Here is an 18,734-nt window from a genome sequence, read left to right as displayed (position 1 = left end):
CAAAAATATACAAAGTAAATTGTAAAAAGAAACAGTAAATAAGGATCTAAGAAATACGATAAACACTAATAGTGCAAAACAATACATCTAACAACAGCAGCACGAACATGAGTCTGTGTGAGCAGATGAGGACAAATGAACACAGCAGCATGAAATAAATCAGCAGCATGAGATCAGCAGCAACACACATCACCAATCAAAATGGCATTACATTGTACAGTGATTTTTTTTTATCACAGTGATAATCCTGATTAGGGATTTATGAGTCCAACTAACTTCTCTAACCTCTGCGCCACCACTTTGTGTGCAACTCAATTCATTATTTTTTTAAGGGCGTGGCTTTGCGCGTGGTAGTGGCGGGAGGAACTGACGGACGTCACGTGAACACTCAGCTCACGTGAGAATGCAAAGGAACAAAATGGCTGCGGTGGGTGAGGAAGCCGCAGCCATGGATAGCATCTCCAAGGAGCCAGCGGCCCTGGCAGCAGCAGTAAACACCGCAGGCGGCCCAGCTAAAGCGGAATGTTCGGACGAAGGAGCAGAAAGTCTGACGACTGCTCCGAAGAAGTCCGGGACAAACAGTCCGTCATGTTTTCTTTGCACTTCCGCCTAGCTTATATGCTATCCCCCCCCCAAATGTTTATATGTCTTGCCTCGTTTTTAATTCCTGAGAATACATACAGCGAAGAGTGTTTTGTCTGTTATTGCTTTGCTCCTGTGTAGCTTCAGAGCAGAAACGGAAAGCAGGAGTAATGTAGTGTTGTCGCAGGTGATGGAGGTGTAGAGACTGCAGAGGAGGCTGTGGAGCCCGCAGAAGCTGACATCAACGAGCTGTGCTCCGATATGTTTGAAAAGATGGCCGTCTTCCTGCAGGGAGAGCTAACAGGTTGGATTTTCAGCTTGACTGTGAGCACATGCTCTTATGCTTTTATTTTAATTTGTACCTCTGTTCAGCATTAGATAACTGATACATTTCAGCTTTGTTTAGACATCTTACTGCTGTGATTATTATTAGAACCACAGTTACATGTTTGATTATTGCTACTGAAGCATTCTTTAGCAAAACAAGTAAGGACTTTACAGTTTTGATGCACACCAAACTGTCCTACAATATTTCATACTGCTATTCATTCAACCTTTAGACAGGTTCGTCTCATTGAGTCTCGGGGACTCATTTACAAGAGAGACCTGTTTTTAACAGAGTAATGACAACAATAGACGATCATAAAGGATGCGTACAAATTGAGATTAAAAAAAAAATTAACAAGTAAAAATAAAATGCTATTTAAAAAAAAAAAAACAGCTAGATTGAAGGGCGGTGTAAAATACTAAAAACAGGAACATGTCTGTGTTGGTTTTTCCCAGGAACTTAGCAGATGTTTGAAGCCACTTAGAGAGGTCAAGGTCGAGAGCTTCAGATCTTTTTGCAAGATATTCCAGGAAACGGGAGCAGCGTAGGAGAAGGCCCTTTTGCCAAGTTCAGTCCTCACTGAGGGAACACTGCATGTAATAATGTCCTGAGAGCGCACGCTGTAGCTGCACTCACGCAGAGACATGTAGGAGGAGATATGAAGTCAACAGAACAAGAAGTGATTTAAAGCTGAAAATGTACCAGTGGGAGAGTCTGCGTGAAGTTAATGATGACCTGTGAATACAGGGTGCAATGGTGGGTACGGTAGTTACAGCTAATTATGATATGAACCTTAACTCACCATGATAGACAACATCCAGCATCTGCAGGGTTCTTGGAGCGTTCATGTAAATAATCAGAATCAGTTTATTATTGCCATGTCAATGAACGAGGTTCACAAACTAGGAATTTGCTTCGACATAAGGTGCGAATAGTAATAAAGTAAAATAAAGTAAAAATTAAGTAAAAATGAGAACATTACATAAGACATAAGACCTGTGTACACCCACAAATAAAGTAAAATTAAAAACATAACATAACCATATGTACACCCATACAATAGAAAACAATAAAAAAGCTTCAAGAACAGTACAGATGGAGTATTCAGTTATAATACAGATGTGATGTGACCAAAGCAGAAATTATGAGGTAGCATTATGAGTGTTCAGGAGTCCAACAGCAGAGGGGAAGAATCTGTTCTTATGGCGGGAGGTTCTGGTCCAAATGGACCGAAGCCTCCTGCCTGAGGGGAGTGGTTCAAACAGTCCGTGTGCAGGGTGAGCAGGGTCAGCTGTGATCCGACCTGCTCGCCTCACAGTCCTGGAGACGTACAGGTCGTGGAGGGATGGAAGGCTGCAGCTGATCACCTTCTCAGCTGAGCGCACAACGCGCTGCAGTCTGAGTCTGTCCCTGGCAGTGGTCCCGGCGTACCACACCGTGATGGAGGAGCTGAGGACGGACTCGATGATGGCCGTGTAGAACTGCACCATCAGCTTGGCCTTCTTCAGCTGTCGCAGGAAGTACAGTCTCTGCTGGGCCTTCTTGATGAGGGAGCTGATGGTTGGCTCCCACTTGAGGTCCTGGGTGATGGTGGTGCCGAGGAACCGATAAGAGTTTGCAGTGGTGATGGGGGTATCATTACAGGTGAGGGGGGGCAGAGGGGCTGTGGCTTTCCTGAAATCCACAATCATCTCCACTGTCTTCTGGGCATTGAGTTCCAGGTTGTTGCTGCTGCACCAGGTCACTAATGTCACCATAGTCAATGGCGGAAAGGAAAGTCACAGTTACAAGGCGTTTCCTAGCATTCAGAGTTAAACAGGATCTATTTCAGAAAAAGAAAACCAGTTTAACTTTCAGTTTCCTTACTAGGTTTTCCACGTGGAGCTTAAAAGAGAGATGTGGATCGACTAGGGGTTGAACGACTACATAATTTTTAAACTCGACATTAACATAATAAAACTCAAGTAGTTGATGACGTCATAGGATCTCAAGATGCAAAAAATAAAATAAAACTGCAAAAAGTGTCATTTATTTTTTACAAAAAAAAGACCAACAAAACATTGGGAGAGTATATTATGCTCCTACCATTTGTCATACTGCAAATAAGTCACAGGAAAAACTAAACTATTAGTTATTATTATTATTATTATTATTATTAAGCTGCAAAAGTGAAAGAAACGTGCGGCACATAAAAAAAAAAAAACAACTAAAAACAGTGGGACAGACGACCACCACCACCCACAGTGGTGCACATTAGGTTTAGTTTTAGAGATTAATATGTTTATAGGTTTTTTTATAGGTTCAGAGATTAATATTTTTTGCTTTTTGTTTGTGAAACAAGGTCAGAGGAAGCTGGTTCTGGTTTGGTCATTGGACCCAGTGTTACACCATATTCTGTGACCTGCAACAGTGCATGCAACACCGCCCCCTACGGTCACAATATACGGTGGTCACAAAATATGGTTCCCACGAGCTCCAAACAGTCAGGAAGTTGATTAATTTTCTGTTTCCTTACGGTAGTTGAACCAGAAGATTCATCTTTAGTGAAATATTTCCATACTATTGATGCATTTCTACCTGTTTGCCAAGACTGGGCCTGCTCCGTTCAATCTATCTGCTTGCAGGAATCCATTTTGTCCATTTTGTAGCCTCTACTAGTAGCCGGTGCAGATCACGTGACGCAATGACGTAACTGTGACGTAATGATGTCACTGCGAATACTCAACGTGAAATTTTAAAACTTGGTAGATGTCCTAGGAATCGACCTGTCGATTACTCGAGTAGTCTGTTAAAGCCCTAGAATCGACCAACATACCCAAATACTTGTGGGAATCGACAAACTCAATAGGGACACAAGTGACAGAACAAATCTGACTGGATGACATCAAAAGCAGATTGCAAAAGCTGGAAAACCTTAGCAACTGTTTTAGCTCGACAATAAACAACTGCGTCATCAGCATAGAAATGTAAGGATGCATCAGGGATGTTCTGACCTACATTACCTACTTAGATTCAAAGAGGGTGGGTCCGAAGACAGAGCCTCGTGGTACACCATTGTTGACACTTAAATAACTGGAGGATGTACCATTATGTTGAACACATTGATGACAGCCATGACAGTTCAGGGGGTAAATATTATCAAATGATCTTTAAGCTTGTTAAAGTGGTTGCAAAGAAACAAAAAACCACTAGCCTTTTACACTTTTGATGCACTTACGTACAAGTGCAGGTTTGACCCCATCTGGGGGAAACTAAATCTACAACAGGCTTTACTGTCAACACCAACTCCTCTTATGCTTGTTAGACCGAAGGGAGAGGCTGCAGCTCAACCCAAAATGGCTTTAGAACATCTAGAATTACATGTTTTCTTATATTGCCCATGTTGTTGCGTTTAAACTCAGGAGACAGTTTAATTGTGTGATGTTTGCTGCAACCTCTGTTGGAAAAAGCACCAGGGTGACATAATGTTTATTCCTACCATTTTCCCCTTTGGTTTTTATTTTTCTTCTTAGCCACTTGTGAAGATTACCGTCTTTTGGAGAACATGAACAAACTCACAAGTCTAAAATACATGGAAATGAAGGACATCAGTATCAACATCAGCCGTAACCTGCAGGATCTCAACAACAAGTGTAAGATATTTTTAGTTATGAATGAAGTTCATCATAAATACAGTATTACGCTTTTGTGTATTTTTTATTTTTATAAATCACTGTGACACACACTTGGTTTTATGTATGTTTACTTCAGATGCTAGCCTACAGCCATACTTGGACCAGATAAACAAAATTGAAGAGCAAGTGTCAGCCCTTGAACAAGCTGCTTACAAACTTGATGCATACTCCAAAAAACTGGGTAAGTCATTGAGCTAAACTGCGACAGTACTGTTTAATGCGATACTTCTTGAAAGATAAGCCAAACGATTTCCACATTCCAAGCACACCATCCATCCGTCATCTTTTACCCGCTTCTTCCGTTTTGGGTCACGGGGGGTCTCCGATGTCCAGCAATCACTGTGCGATGGGCGGGATACAACCTGGACGGGTTGCACACCATTTCACCCCATCTCACTTTTACTTAAATTTGCAGTGTTTGATACAATAAATCCTTTCATCGTCTCTACTCAAATAAACCACTCGGGGGACACGCGAAGATTTTTAAACCAGTCTGCATTTGCAAGGCCAGATGTCATGAGGAAGCTTTCCCAGATGTACAAAAAGTTACATGCCTTTAGCTTCGTTATTGTGGATCTGTGGCGGACAGAGAGGCAGGAGAGCTTTAATACATGCTTATCAGACAGAGCTGAGGTCAAGATGACCTCGGCTTTTCAGCACCTTCAAGTGCCTCTGTGTGCCTGCAGGCTCCTCTCTGACAGGACATCTGAGCAGGGAACACACACATTAGTTTGATATCAGTTGATAAACATCACATCAACACCTTTACCTAAATTCCCCTGACAGTTTGTCTTTTTGTATTAGAGAAAATAGTTTTTTTTTGTGACAATTCTGACATGAGTCTCTTGTAATGTCCTAGTTATTTTGAGAGATTTTGTGTGTGCTTGGGTTGGTGGTGGTTGGGTTGGGGGGGGGGGGGGGTGACTAAAAACCAAAATAGCCACCAATCTTGATTAATAGCTTTTCAGCAGCAGATGGTGCTCTGACACCACTTACTACGCATTTCTAAATTTATACATCCTTCCATCCATCCATCCATTATCTTCTGCTTATTCCGAAGTCGGTTCGCGGGGGCAGCAGCTTGAGCAGGGAGGTCCAGACATCTCTTTCCACAGTCACTTTCCAGCTTTTCTGGGAGAACCCCAAGGTGTTCCCAGGCCAACCGAGAGACATAGTCTCCAGCGTGTCCTGTGTCTTCCCTGGGGTCTCCTCCTAGTCGAACATGCCCGAAGCACCTCAACTGGCTCCTCTCGATGTGGAGGAGCAACGGTTCTACTCTGCATCTCTCTGGGAGAACTGAACTTCTCACCCTAAGGAAGAGTCTAGCTACCCTGCAGAGGAAACTCATTTCAACTACCTGTATCATTCTTTCAGTCACTACCCAGAGTTCGTGACCGTAGGTGAGGGTAGGATAGTAGATCGACCAGTAAACGGAGAGCTTCGCCTTACAGCTCAGCTCCCTCTTCACCACAACGGACCGGCACAGAGTCCACAATACTGCAGAAGCTGCACCAATCTGTCTGTCAATCTCACGCTCCATTCTTCCCGCACTCGTGAACAAAACCCCAAGATACTTGAACTCCTCCACTTGAGGCAGAACCTCACCCTCGACCTCAAGAGAGCAATCCACCCTTTTCCGGTTGAGGACCATGGCCTCAGATTTGGAGGTGCTGATTCTCATCCCAGCTGCTTCACACTCGGCTGCGAACCGCTCCAGTGAGAGCTGGAGATCATGGCATGATGATGCCAACAGGACCCCATTGTCTGCTAAGAGCAGAAATGGAATCCTGAGGCCACCAAACTAGACTCCCTCCACCCCCTGGCTGCACCGAGAAATTCTGTCCATAAAAAGTTATGAACAGAGTCGGTGACAACGTGCAGCCCTGGCAGAGTCCAACTCCCACCCTGTAGTGGTCCGACTTACTACCGGCAATATTAACCAAACTCTCGCACCGTTTGTATAGTGACTGAACAGTCCATAGCAATGGGCCCCCAATCCCATACTTAAGGAGTACCCCCCACAATGTACCCTGAGGAACACGGTCGAACACCTTCTCCAAGTCCATAAAACACATGTAGACTAGATGGGCAAACTTCCAAAGATCTGATCCAGCTGACGCCACCTACTACGCATTTCTAAAGTTAGGCATTTTTAATTTTGCAAACTACAAAAAGATGAACGTTATATGACTGAGTTTGAGTTATTTGAGTCTTATTCTAATGAGTAAACAATCCTAATTTTCCCTTTTTTTTAATAGAGGCCAGATTTAAAAAACTGGAAAAGCGATAAGGAAGAAGAGGAGGCGGACTGAGTTATAAGACCTTACTTCCTTTCACTCGTCCCTCTGCTCTTGCTGCCAGCAGACTCGAGGGCTGCAGGGAGGAACTGCAACTGAAACAACTTACTTTCTGATCCACTTTGAAACCTAAAAAGTACCACGGAGGAAGCAGCTGAAAGGACGTGGATAAGCACTGCAGTATCTGTCACATATCTGACTCCAGTATCACAGATTTTTGAGGACCTATGGACATTTGCTGGTGTTTTTAATGCCTAATCATCAGCCTTGTCTGATAAATCAAATGAAGATGTTTTAATCGAACTGACGGGTACAAGTATCACTATGTACATAACACTTGCCTCCTGTTGAAACATGGTAAACAATCATGTCCCAGAAGTTAAATTTTGTTCTCTAATATTTGTATGCATTAAATTTCCAATCAGCAACAACAACCTGAAACTTGGAATAATGTTTATAACTACAAACATATTTGTCCAGCAAATATGTTTGTAGCCTGAACGACATTCTTCAGAAATAAGTTATTGTACTATGTTAAAGACAAAATATTTTTATTAAATGCCAAGCATTCCTTGAAGTTATGTATACCACCCACCACCTTTCTTGCGAGCGTTTTGAAGGTGTAGGTTTTGGTAAAAAGTTAAATTGTGTTCTGTGCAGTATCGCAAGATGTCATGCTCAAAAAGAGTGTTGACTGCTGCCACAAGATTTTAACTCAGTACCTGTGAAACTGACCGAGTTTGGCTGGATTGTGTTGATGAGCTGTGGAAGGTTCAATGTTCTTTATCATCATCCGCATCACATGTGGTACATGAGGTAGAACAAAATTGTGTAGTCAAGGTCTCAGACAGTTACACCCAAAAATAGCAAAAAATATTAAGTATTAAAAAAGAAACGGTATACAAGGATCTAAGATCTACACTAAACGATAATAATGTAATGTAATACGATGTATTGAACAGCAGCCTGAACATGAGTCTGTTGTGAGCAGGTGGGTATGAATACAGCAGCTTGTGGACAAGAAATCAGCAGCACAGATAAGTCACATCACCAATTAAAGTGGAATTACAATGATTTTCCTGATTAGGGATTTAGGAATGAGTCTAACAGCTTCAGGGTAGAAGCTGTTCCTCAGTCTAGTGGTTCTACACTTAATGCTCCTCGACCTCCTGCCTGAGGGGAGCGGGGCAAAATGTACAGTGCCTTGCAAAAGTATTTGGCCCCCTTGAACTTTTCAACCTTTTGCCACATTTCAGGCTTCAAACATAAAGATATAAAATTTAAATTTTTTGTGAAGAATCAACAAGTGGGACACAATCGTGAAGTGGAATGAAATTTATTGGATGTGTCAAACTCTTTTAACAAAAAAACTGAAAAGTGGGGCGTGCAATATTATTCGGCCCCCTTGTGTTAATACTTTGTAGCGCCGCCTTTTGCTGCAGTTCCAGCTACAGTCTCTTGGGGTATGTTTCTATCAGTTTTGCACATGGAGAGACTGAAATTCTTGCCCATTCTTCCTGCAAAACAGCTCGAGCTCAGTGAGGTTGGATGGAGAGCGTTTGTGAACAGCAGTCTTCAGCTCTTTCCACAGATTCTTGATTGGATTCAGGTCTGGACTTTGACTTGGCCATTCCAACACCTGGATATGTTTATTTGTGAACCATTCCATTGTAGATCTGGCTTTATGTTTTGGATCATTGTCTTGTTGGAAGATAAATCTCCGTCCCAGTCTCTGATCTCTTGCAGACTCAAACAGGTTTTCTTCCAGAATGGTCCTGTATTTGGCCCCATCCATCTTCCGATCAATTCTGACCACCTTCCTTGTCCCTGCTGACAAAAAGCAGGCCCAAACCATGATGCTGCCACCACCATGTTTGACAGTGGGGATGGTGTGTTCAGGGTGATGAGCTGTGTTGCTTTTACACCAAACATATCGTTTTGTATTGTGGCCAAACAGTTGGATTTTGGTTTCATCTGACCAGAGCACCTTCTTCCACATGTTTGGTGTGTCTCCCAGGTGCTGGTGACAAACTTTAAACAACACTTTTTATGGATATCTTTGAAAAATGGCTTTCTTCTTGCCACTCTTTCATAAAGGCCAGATTTGTGCAGTGTACGACTGATTGTTGTCCTATGGACAGACTCTCCCACCTCAGCTGTAGATCTCTGCAGTTCATCCAGAGTGATCATGGGCCTCTTGGCTGCATCTCTGATCAGTCTTCTCCTTGTTCCAGATGAAAGTTTAGAGGGACGGCCGGGTCTTGGTAGATTTGCAGTGATCTGATACTCCTTCCGTTTCAATATTATTGCTTGCACAGTGCTCCTTGAGATGTTTAAACCTTGGGAAATCTTTTTGTATCCAAATCCGGCTTTAAACTTCTCCACAACAGTATCTCGGACCTGCCTGGTGTTTTCCTTGGTCTTCATGATGCTCTCTGCGCTTTGAACAGAACCCTGAGACTATCACAGAGCAGGTGCATTTATACAGAGACTTGATTACACACAGGTGGATTCTATTTATCATCATCAGTCATTTGGGACAACATTGGATCATTCATAGATCCTCACTGAACTTCTGGAGTGAGTTTGCTGCACTGAAAGTAAAGAGGCCGAATAATATTGCACGCCCCACTTTTCAGTTTTTTATTTGTTGGAAAAAGTTTGACACATCCAATAAATTTCATTCCACTTCACGATTGTGTCCCACTTGTCGTTGATTCTTCACAAAAAAAAATAAAGTTTTATATCTTTATGTTTGAAGCCTGAAATGTGGCAAAAAGTTGAAAAGTTCAAGGGGCTGAATACTTTTGCAAGGCACTGTATGTGTGCTGGGTGAGTGGGGTCCTTCATGATGCAGGTGGCCCTCTTCCTGCATCTGGAGGTGTAGATGTCTGATGGTGGGGAGACTGACTCCAACAGTCTTCTGTGCAGCCTTCACCACTCTCTGCAAAGCTTTTCTTTCTGCAGCTGTGCAGCCTCCATGTCACACGTTGATGCTGGAGCACAGGATGCTCTCCACTGCACACCTGTAGAAGGAGGTGAGGACTGAGCTTCCCAGTCCAGCTCGTCTCAGCCGCCTGAGGAAATAGAGTCTCTGATGAGCTTTCTTCATCCGGCCCTAGCTGAGGAAGCCATCTTGAAATGGATTTTCTCCAAAAGTCAGTCAGTTGTAAATTTACATTCAACAATTACTTTCTGCATGTTTGTTACAATCCATACAGGGTTCATGGGTTATTTTGCTAACAGGCATGAGCACAGATCTGGGCCCTCCCTGTCAGGTTATATTAAAACTGCAAACTTATTGAAATGATCATCTTCTGACAGCAGATGGCAGTCTTGTTCTATGATTTATCCTTCCGTCGATTTCTTCCCAGTTAGTCAACTCTTGTGTGGCTGTGGAAACATCTGACCCACAGTTAAAGAAACAAGATCGAGTTACAGATTTCTCACAGAAAGGACAACGTGACACCCAAGGAAGGAAGCGGATGATAAACTTGACAATCAAAGAAAAGGATGCCTGACTAAACATGTGTGACTTCTCTCTGCCTCTTTTGTTTCCTTCTTTAATGCCCCGGAGCAGAACACATGGGGCTTACTGCCAGGGGCAACTGTTTATCTTAACATGCACGATCTTGTGAGCGTGTGCAGGTCTCCGTGTGGTGCTTTATGCTGACAAGATTGTGTATATGAGGTAATTTAAAGCAGGTCTCTGTCATTAGTCCAGCTGAGGCCCTGGCACAGAGGGAGCTCATTATTCAGACTGCAACATTATTTACTGTTGTGCTCTGATCCTTCCATCTCTCCCTTCTCCTGCCTTTTCAACAGCCACAGGGGAAAAAATGCTATGTATCTCCCAAAGGCTCTTAAGTCAGGATTATTAAATGGTTATTGGGTTGTTTTCTGAAAGCCAAGTGTGAGTGCCAAGAAGCAGTCGAGCGTAGAGGCCAAGCCTGTCTTATGTTATTCTGTGTGGGACCTGCTTCAAAACTTGACCAAATCGTTTTGCAATAAAGTTTGGGCGTAGCATGTTGCGTGTTTAAACGTTTGGCTTTGAGAATGGGTTGGTGGAACACACGAGTGAAGGAATCTGTGAAGTGTTCCTATTTAAAGTGATGAAGTCACACACGGTGTTTGCACGCCTGATGTTTTCAGCGTATAGTTCAGATGAGTGCAACTGATCCAGTTTTTGCACGATCAGAATAATTTATCACAGTTCTGAGAACGTTGGGATGTTTAAAGTATAAAAACAAGAAAATGCAATGATTTGCAAATCTTATAAGTATTTTCTTTACAATAGAACGTAGCAATCATGTCAAAGGTTTAAACCAAGAAATTGGGGTTTTTTTTTCCGCCATTTTGAATTTGATGGCAGCAACACATAAAAAAGAGTGGGGACAGGCAAAACAAAAGGCTGCGAAATGAAGTGGTACAAATTTAGCAAATAAGCTGATAAGTCTAAGAAGTCTGGGTATTGTAGAAGCATTTTAGAGAGGCTGAAAAAAAGATGGGCAGACTTTCACCAGCACCTAAAATTGTGAAAGACTTGCAGTAATCAAGTCAAAGTAAAAGTTTCTTTGTCATATGCACCACATGTGGTACATGTGGTGGAACGAAATTGTGTACACAGGGTTCCAGTTACATCCAACAAAAGTATAAACTGTAAAGAAAAACAGTAATAAGATGATCTAAGATATGAACTAAGATGTTCCTCAGTGGGAAATGGGAAAGACTTTGAATGTCCCATTATCTACAGATTGTATCACCAAAATATTTCAGGAACCTGGACAAGTTTCTGTGAAAAGACCAAGGCGGAAAGTCCGTGTTGGATGCCTGTGATCGTCAGACAGTACTGATTTAAAAACAGGTCTGATTCTGTTACATGTAGCACTACATGATCTCAGCAACACTTCCTCAAATCATTGTTTGCAAACACAATTTGCTGTGCGCATCGTGTAAAGAAGAAGCCATATATGAACTCCATGCAGACATGCAGCTCTCTTCTATGAGCCACTGTTCATTTAAAATGAACTGAGACAAAGTGGAAAACTGTTGTCAGTCTGTCATACCATTCAACATTTGAAATTATTTTTTGACACCACAGAGGCCTGGTCTTCTTTACTAAAGAGAAGAGGGACCATCCAGCCTGTTATAAGCCCATAGTTCAAAACCCTACTCTCTGATGGTATGGGGGTGCATACATATATACCAGTGGAATGGATGGTTGCACCATCAGTGCAGAACAGTTTACACATGTTAGAACATGTTTTCATTTAATGACATATCTTTCTAGGAAAACCCTTCCATACGTATGCAAGACGAACTAGAACAGTGAACACACACAAAACATTCTGCATTTATTACAACACATGGCTTTGCAGTAGTAGGGCACATACCTCTCAACAACTGGAATAATTTGGTGTCCTGAAGCAATAAAATGTCTGACTATAATAAAATTCCTGAGCTTACTTAAAAAGAAATGCTACATCTACCGTTGTGCACCAATAAAATGTATGCCATGTGGTCTTGTTGAATGTAAGCCTCAGAACTGGTGTTATAGACATTTCTTCTCAGACTTTCTGGCGTTCATTAACACATTGCCCTTTAGCATCTTCTGACAATTTTTACACCTTTTCCTTCTAGTATGAGGCAGCAAGGTGGCCTCACAGTACAATAAAACATGCAGAGCAAGTTTTTTTTGTGTCCCTCAAATAAGTAATATATTACATTTCCAAGAGTTCTGCTTTGGATTTTCTACACCACAGAATGTTTCCTCAGAAGAATTGTGTGTGTGTGGTTTTTTTAAACTTTCTTTTGTTGTTACAAGCATTGTTTTTACCTTTGCAGTTTATTTTCCTCCTCATTCCTTGTTCTTAACCTCTGGTAACAACACTTCAGGTCATTCTGAGCCAGACTGAAGCTCTCAGAATGTCTTTTTTTCTTGTTCTTGTTGTTCTTCGTCTTCTTCATCTTCTTCTTATTATTACGGCTGCTCCCTTCCACAGTGAACTAACTCGCATGCGACTTGGCAATTGATTTTACACCAGATGTCCTTCCTGACACAACCACAGACCACCAAGCTACCACAGCTCTGTGTGGAGCAGAGAGCTGCTATCAAGGGTGCCCAGGGGAGCAGATGGTGGGGGTTGAGGGCCTTGCTCAAGGGCCCAGAGTCAGAGAATCTTTTCTATGCCTTAAATAAGTAGTTTGACATTTCAAGAATTACTTGTCCATTAAGTGATTAGCAAAGGTCATCACAAAGACAAGAAACACGTGAAATCAGTTACACGAACTCTGGCCAAAGAAAATCAGATCGGATTTTAAGCATGTCTAACACTCATACAGTTTTTTGAAGTTTCCAAATCAATTTGACATGAAGACTTATCAAGATTTAACTACACAGAACCAGAATAGAGCCCCCACATAATTCCTCATAGCACCCAATTTGTTGTGGCCTCTCAGTTTTTGAGTAATTTTTCAGTGTATTAAAAGCAATGGAGTGCTGATTTGTTTCCTTAAATATTTTTTAAGCCTAGTTTACTACGTCATGTGATTACATGTGTGTGCATGCATCTTTGTGTAAGTGTGTATATAAAAGGGTGGTCTGCACAGCTGAGTGGGTCATCAACACAACTCTTCCTGACCTGCAGGACTTCTACTTGGGTCGGTGCAGGTATAAAGCTGAAGACCCTCAAACAGCCCAAGCACCCCAGACTCTCACTCCTCTCCTGCTCTGCTGCTTTAGGACGAACACTGGAGAGCATCCTGTGCTCCAGCATCAACGTGTGGCATGGAGGCTGCACAGCTGCAGGTGGCGCTGCACCAAGAACTACTGAAGGAAACGACATGAAAACCTCTGAAGAAGACACTGAGCACAACTTACTTCTGGAAATACAAAGAAAAATGGAGTGCCATCAAATTTGAGTGGTTTTAGGATTTCTGTTTTGTCATTTTTCAACAATGGACTCGGCATGAGCGGAAGATGAGGCAGAAGAACATGGAGAATGTTGTTTTTCACACAGTGCAGCTGAGACGGCTCCATATGAGGTACTGTAAGAGAAATGCATGTTTGTTTTGGTTGTATTTACACAGAATGCCCTGCGCTGTACTCCACTTTCTGCTTCTGGAGCGGTCTCCGGTCCACTTGCATTCACAATGCATTCAAACCACTCTAGAGTTCACTTCAACTGAACCGAGACCTAGATATTTAGATGGACCAGAGTTCGCTTTTTTGGTCCGTATCAGAGTTCGATTGCACATTCACACCTCCCCAAACAAACTGGACTTTCTAGGAAAATGGACTAGAGTTCGATTAAAGTGGACTAAACAGGGCTGGTGTGAATGCACCCTATAACAAAGTTTATCTAAATAAATAAAGTATATCCACACACAAAAGCTACATGATTTAAGAGCTACATTTTGCATTTCCTATTTCCCTGCTGCTCTACTGATTCAGCTGTCAAGTATTTTCCAAAATAATTCCAAAACAGAGTTTCCATTTTCCATTTGCGTCTTCAAGCAAAGTCAAGCAAATTAACACATAAACAGGGATTACACGATGGCCTGCCACTTAAGACAGCAGGCAAGAAGAATGGATAACTCGCTTTTTCAGAAAGGACTCTTGACATTTGGTTTCTTATTAAATTTTTAATTTTTTTTTGGGCTACATCATGACTCTCAGGTTTGTCTAACACAAACATGAGACTGTGCAGACAGTGAGTCCTCAGACATTTGATATAAATCATCTTGTTTACCATTTCAGTTTGTGCCACAATACACACAAAACATTGAGAAAATGTGTTTGAACATTTGTCACCTACAACTTGGAAATTACATAATACTAACACACACATCATTTGGATTTTGTTCTTTTCAGTGTGACTTTGTTTGCACATTTATAGCAACAGTTCAGATCCTTTGAAGAGGGTTCTGTGGAAAGGTTTTGAGCAATAATTACTTACCTGTTGTAAATAGCTCTTTGAATGACCTAAGTTTGGAGAAATATAGTTTATCATGATGAGACAGGGAGGATAGTGATGGCGCAGAGAATGTGAGCCTGTGATCGGAAGATCGCCGGTGTAACTCCCGGCACTGACGATATCAAAATGTGTGTGGGATAGGTGAAGCTCCCACACCTGTCTCCACCCTCAAACTGGAGTACCATACCTGGAGAAAACCCATGCATGCACTGAGAGAACATGCAGACTTCACCCAGAAAAGCCCCTGGCTGAGATGAACTGGGGTGATCTGCTCTCTGAGAGGCGGCAGCTCTATCAACTGCGCCACCGTGTTGCCCCACACCAATGCATTGGTTTTCCTTGCAATGATAATCACAATTTTTATTACTTGCCAGCATATATCTGTACATCAAACGTCCATAAATACATTTTTTTTTCATTCAACCTTTATTTATACAGGTTAATCACACTGAGCCTCGGAGACTCATTTACAAGTGAGACCTGTTTTAGAAAGACAAACAGACAAAAGTATAAAGTTTTCAATAACTGTCCACAGGCAAGAAGTTTGCACCAATTTCACAGCAGAATCAACAGTCAAAAGAAGTTTGTTTTCCAACTTTCTGCACGTACAAACCAACTGACAGTTCCCATTAACTGCATATTGAGATTGCACAAGATACCTACTGGCATAATTCGAGTATTTACCCACAAACATAAATGACTCCTACATTAGTTGTTGGCTTGGAACTTGTGACTCAATAATTCATGTGAACAAGACTCACCTGCCTGCTCACTCTCCACCATGACCTACACCCATTTTTCTCAGATGCCAGGATTCTCTCACCAACTCCCGTGTCAGCCACCTTTGAGTCAATCTGCTGTTAGCATTATGACACGTCCAGCGGGAATGTCATAATATCTCTGCCAGATTAACTGTGTAATGTCACGTTGGTTTGAAGGTTTCATAAAATGGCATGGCCAGTTCTGAACATTTTGACACTGAAGTTATTTTAAGGAAGACGCAATCCACTTTGGTCTTGGCCCCTCTCAGACTAGCTTGTCAAAAAACACTATTTCAACACATCTGAACTCTCCCTTGAAACAGAAAACGTCACAAATGGACCTATAGAAGAATTACTGCTGTTGAGATCGTCTAAAACAATGTGGACTCAATTTGTTTTGGTTTGACCAAAACCAGAAGATTCCCACCAGTGTGAGTGAGCAAGTATCAAACATGTGTCCGTCATCAGCTGAAGCAAAAAGAGTCTTTTTTTTTTTCGTTAATCTCTCAAGTGGAGATTTAGCCAGTTAACAACAACATGGCACGATGCCTCGCCACAAAGTTGTGTAACTGACAAGCGAACACGAAGTTTGGGAAAATCTCTGCCTGTGCTCATGTGTGAGAGAAAGCAAGGCGAATCAAGTCATGTTCAAACCACATTTGTTCTTTGTTTTTCTGCCTTGTTCACATCTAGCATTTATAATGTCAACAAATTTAGTGTGTTGAGAAATCTCTCCATCTTTTTGTCTTTCACTTACGTTCACACACACAGCCCTCCATAACGTTACTGCAAGATCTTTAAATACTCCTCTCTGTCTCTTGTACAAACAGTCAGCGAGCTTGAGATAAAGCAGGGTTCATGTTTACATTGATCTGAAAGAAGCCTGGTGTTTGGGTGCTAATGTAAGCCACATGTGAAATCTGAAGGAATGAATCAACCTTCAAACATCTTCGACAACAAGGGCATGGAAATCTACACAAGGTCAAATTTTGCCACTACAAGCATTCACCTCTCTCTGCTGCTCACACCTTCATCATGTACATGTGAGGATGCAGGCACTCTCAGAACCCGTCACATCAGTTCTCACTGAAATGTGAAACCAAAAGCCAGTGACTGTCGGGCATGTTATGCTTTGAACCCATCAACCAAGGCTGGATGGACTCAGTTGGTTCGAGTCAATCCAAATGTCAAGGCTGTCACTTCATTACACAAATGTAAAATAAGATCAAAACCAAAGGTTGCTGCCATACTTTACAAGGCGGAGCCATGTTGTTCTCAGCAGGTGTCAGATTCTGAGGTTGAAATAAGAACTGCAATGTAGGATTTTTATTTTTTTTATTTTTTTGCCTGAGTCTGTGTTGACTTCTGGAATGAATCCCACTGAAGATGGCTGCAACAGCAAAATAAACTCAACAAATATATAAATAAATATAACCTAATCAATTTTACATGACACTGAGACAAAAGATAAATATCCTTAAAACAAACTCTGAGCACTAAATGATCACACAAGACCAGCTTTTAAAACGTTACCATTAAATATTTGAGTCAGGCGTGTCTGTCTTTTGGCAAAATATCTCATAAACCATCCATTATTTTTTACCTGATTCTTCCTTTTTGGGTCGCAGGGTCATCGGTGCCCATCTCCAGCAGTTACTGTTTGAGAGGTGGGGGACACCCTGGACAGGTCTCCAGTCCATCACAGGGACACATATAGAGACAAACGAGACAAACAACCATTCACTCTCTCACTCACACCTAGAGACAATTCAGTTACCAATCAGCCGAACATGCATGTTTTTGATCTGTGGGATGAAAAGAGAAAACCCACACATGCACGGAGGGAACATACAAACTTCACCCAGAAAGGGCCCCAGCTGAGATTTGATCCGGCGACCTGCTCGCTGAGAGGCAGCAGCTCTACGAACTGTGCCACCGTGTCACCCATCTCATTAACCACTGGACACATTTTAATGAAATGTTCAAGATTTCTTTATTGGGTGGACATCTAAAACTGACTGATTTTTGGAGACAACCCAGTTAGGATGGCTGCCACAGCCGTCTTCAGAAAACACAAGAATGACTAAAGTTTAGTCAGTTTTATTGACATTGTGCTTATATTTGGTGTGGTTGTAGCTGAGCGTCATTCACAAAAATACCCAAAGTACTTTTCATTGCACAAGATCTCTACCTGAAACATTAGCGCCAACTCTGGAGTGAACTCTGTTGGAGTTAAGCCTGTTTGCAATCTCATATAAAACTGTGTTTATCTTTATTTTCAAGGTTTGACCAAAACAGCTACAACTTTTGTCATTTCCAAAGATAAAATTATCTTTGATTAAAACTCAGACATGAAATATTTTGTGGACTCCTTTAAGAAATGCTTGGCCTTCTTTAAGTTATTTTTAATAGTTTTTGCTGCAAAAAGTCAGAGCCTGGTTAAAATTTGATCTTGCATCAGTCTCTTGTCTCATTTCTGCTGCTGTTGCTTGGTTCCCTGCTTTGAGTCTCTGTGCAGAGTTACTTCTCAAGTGCAGCATGTCCAGCTCTGTATCTAAATTGACTCATCATTTCTCCCCCCCCCCACCCCCCACCCCCGCTTTAGAAGCCCACTCAGACTCTTGGGCACCAAAGTCATCAGTGTTCATCTGTCTCTACATATATGTGTGTGTTAGCAAACAGAGTGACACTTGCTGCACAAGAAAGACGTTTTCCCTTATGCAACATATAATAATAAACATCTGTTTAATGTAAAGCAAAGCCGCATTTAATCTTGCTGCATTGCTGCATAAATCATTTTAGAAGATTCTGCAACAAGAAACTGTCCTGAGCTCTGATAATGCTTTGCAGCATATACCAAGAGGGGTATTTTTGGGCCTTTTCTCGCTCTCCTTTCTTTCTGAAGTTTAAAGCTGCACTGATAAAATAGGTTTTGTCAGTTGGGTCAAAGGATGTCATGGATTGTGTACAGGAGTTGCTCAAAGTGATAAATCAACAAAACGTTTTTCACCCAAATCAATGCCGGATGAGCTTTGTACATTCTCTACCTTTTAGCATGTATAGCACTCACCCCACCCCCCCACCGAGCGCTCCACCCTACACTGCGCACTCGGCGC

At 41.9% G+C, this 18,734-nt stretch overlaps 1 protein-coding gene across 1 annotated transcript; it reads left to right on the top strand.

Annotated features, from left to right (window-relative positions):
• Positions 1-376: 376 nt before the first annotated feature.
• Positions 377-7,458, top strand: bloc1s2 (biogenesis of lysosomal organelles complex-1, subunit 2). The gene is made up of 5 exons (XM_037674858.1): positions 377-581; positions 770-886; positions 4,423-4,542; positions 4,661-4,765; positions 6,843-7,458. The coding sequence occupies exons 1-5, from the start codon at positions 404-406 to the stop codon at positions 6,872-6,874; spliced, it is 552 nt and encodes a 183-aa protein (XP_037530786.1). The 5' UTR covers positions 377-403; the 3' UTR covers positions 6,875-7,458.
• Positions 7,459-18,734: the final 11,276 nt, after the last annotated feature.

The sequence above is a fragment of the Nematolebias whitei genome, chromosome 3, assembly GCF_014905685.2.
Source record: "Nematolebias whitei isolate Nwh7 chromosome 3, NemWhi1, whole genome shotgun sequence".
Lineage (NCBI taxonomy): Eukaryota > Metazoa > Chordata > Actinopteri > Cyprinodontiformes > Rivulidae > Nematolebias > Nematolebias whitei.
Note: the sequence above shows the minus strand (reverse complement) of the source record. Positions and strands in the feature narration are given on the sequence as shown.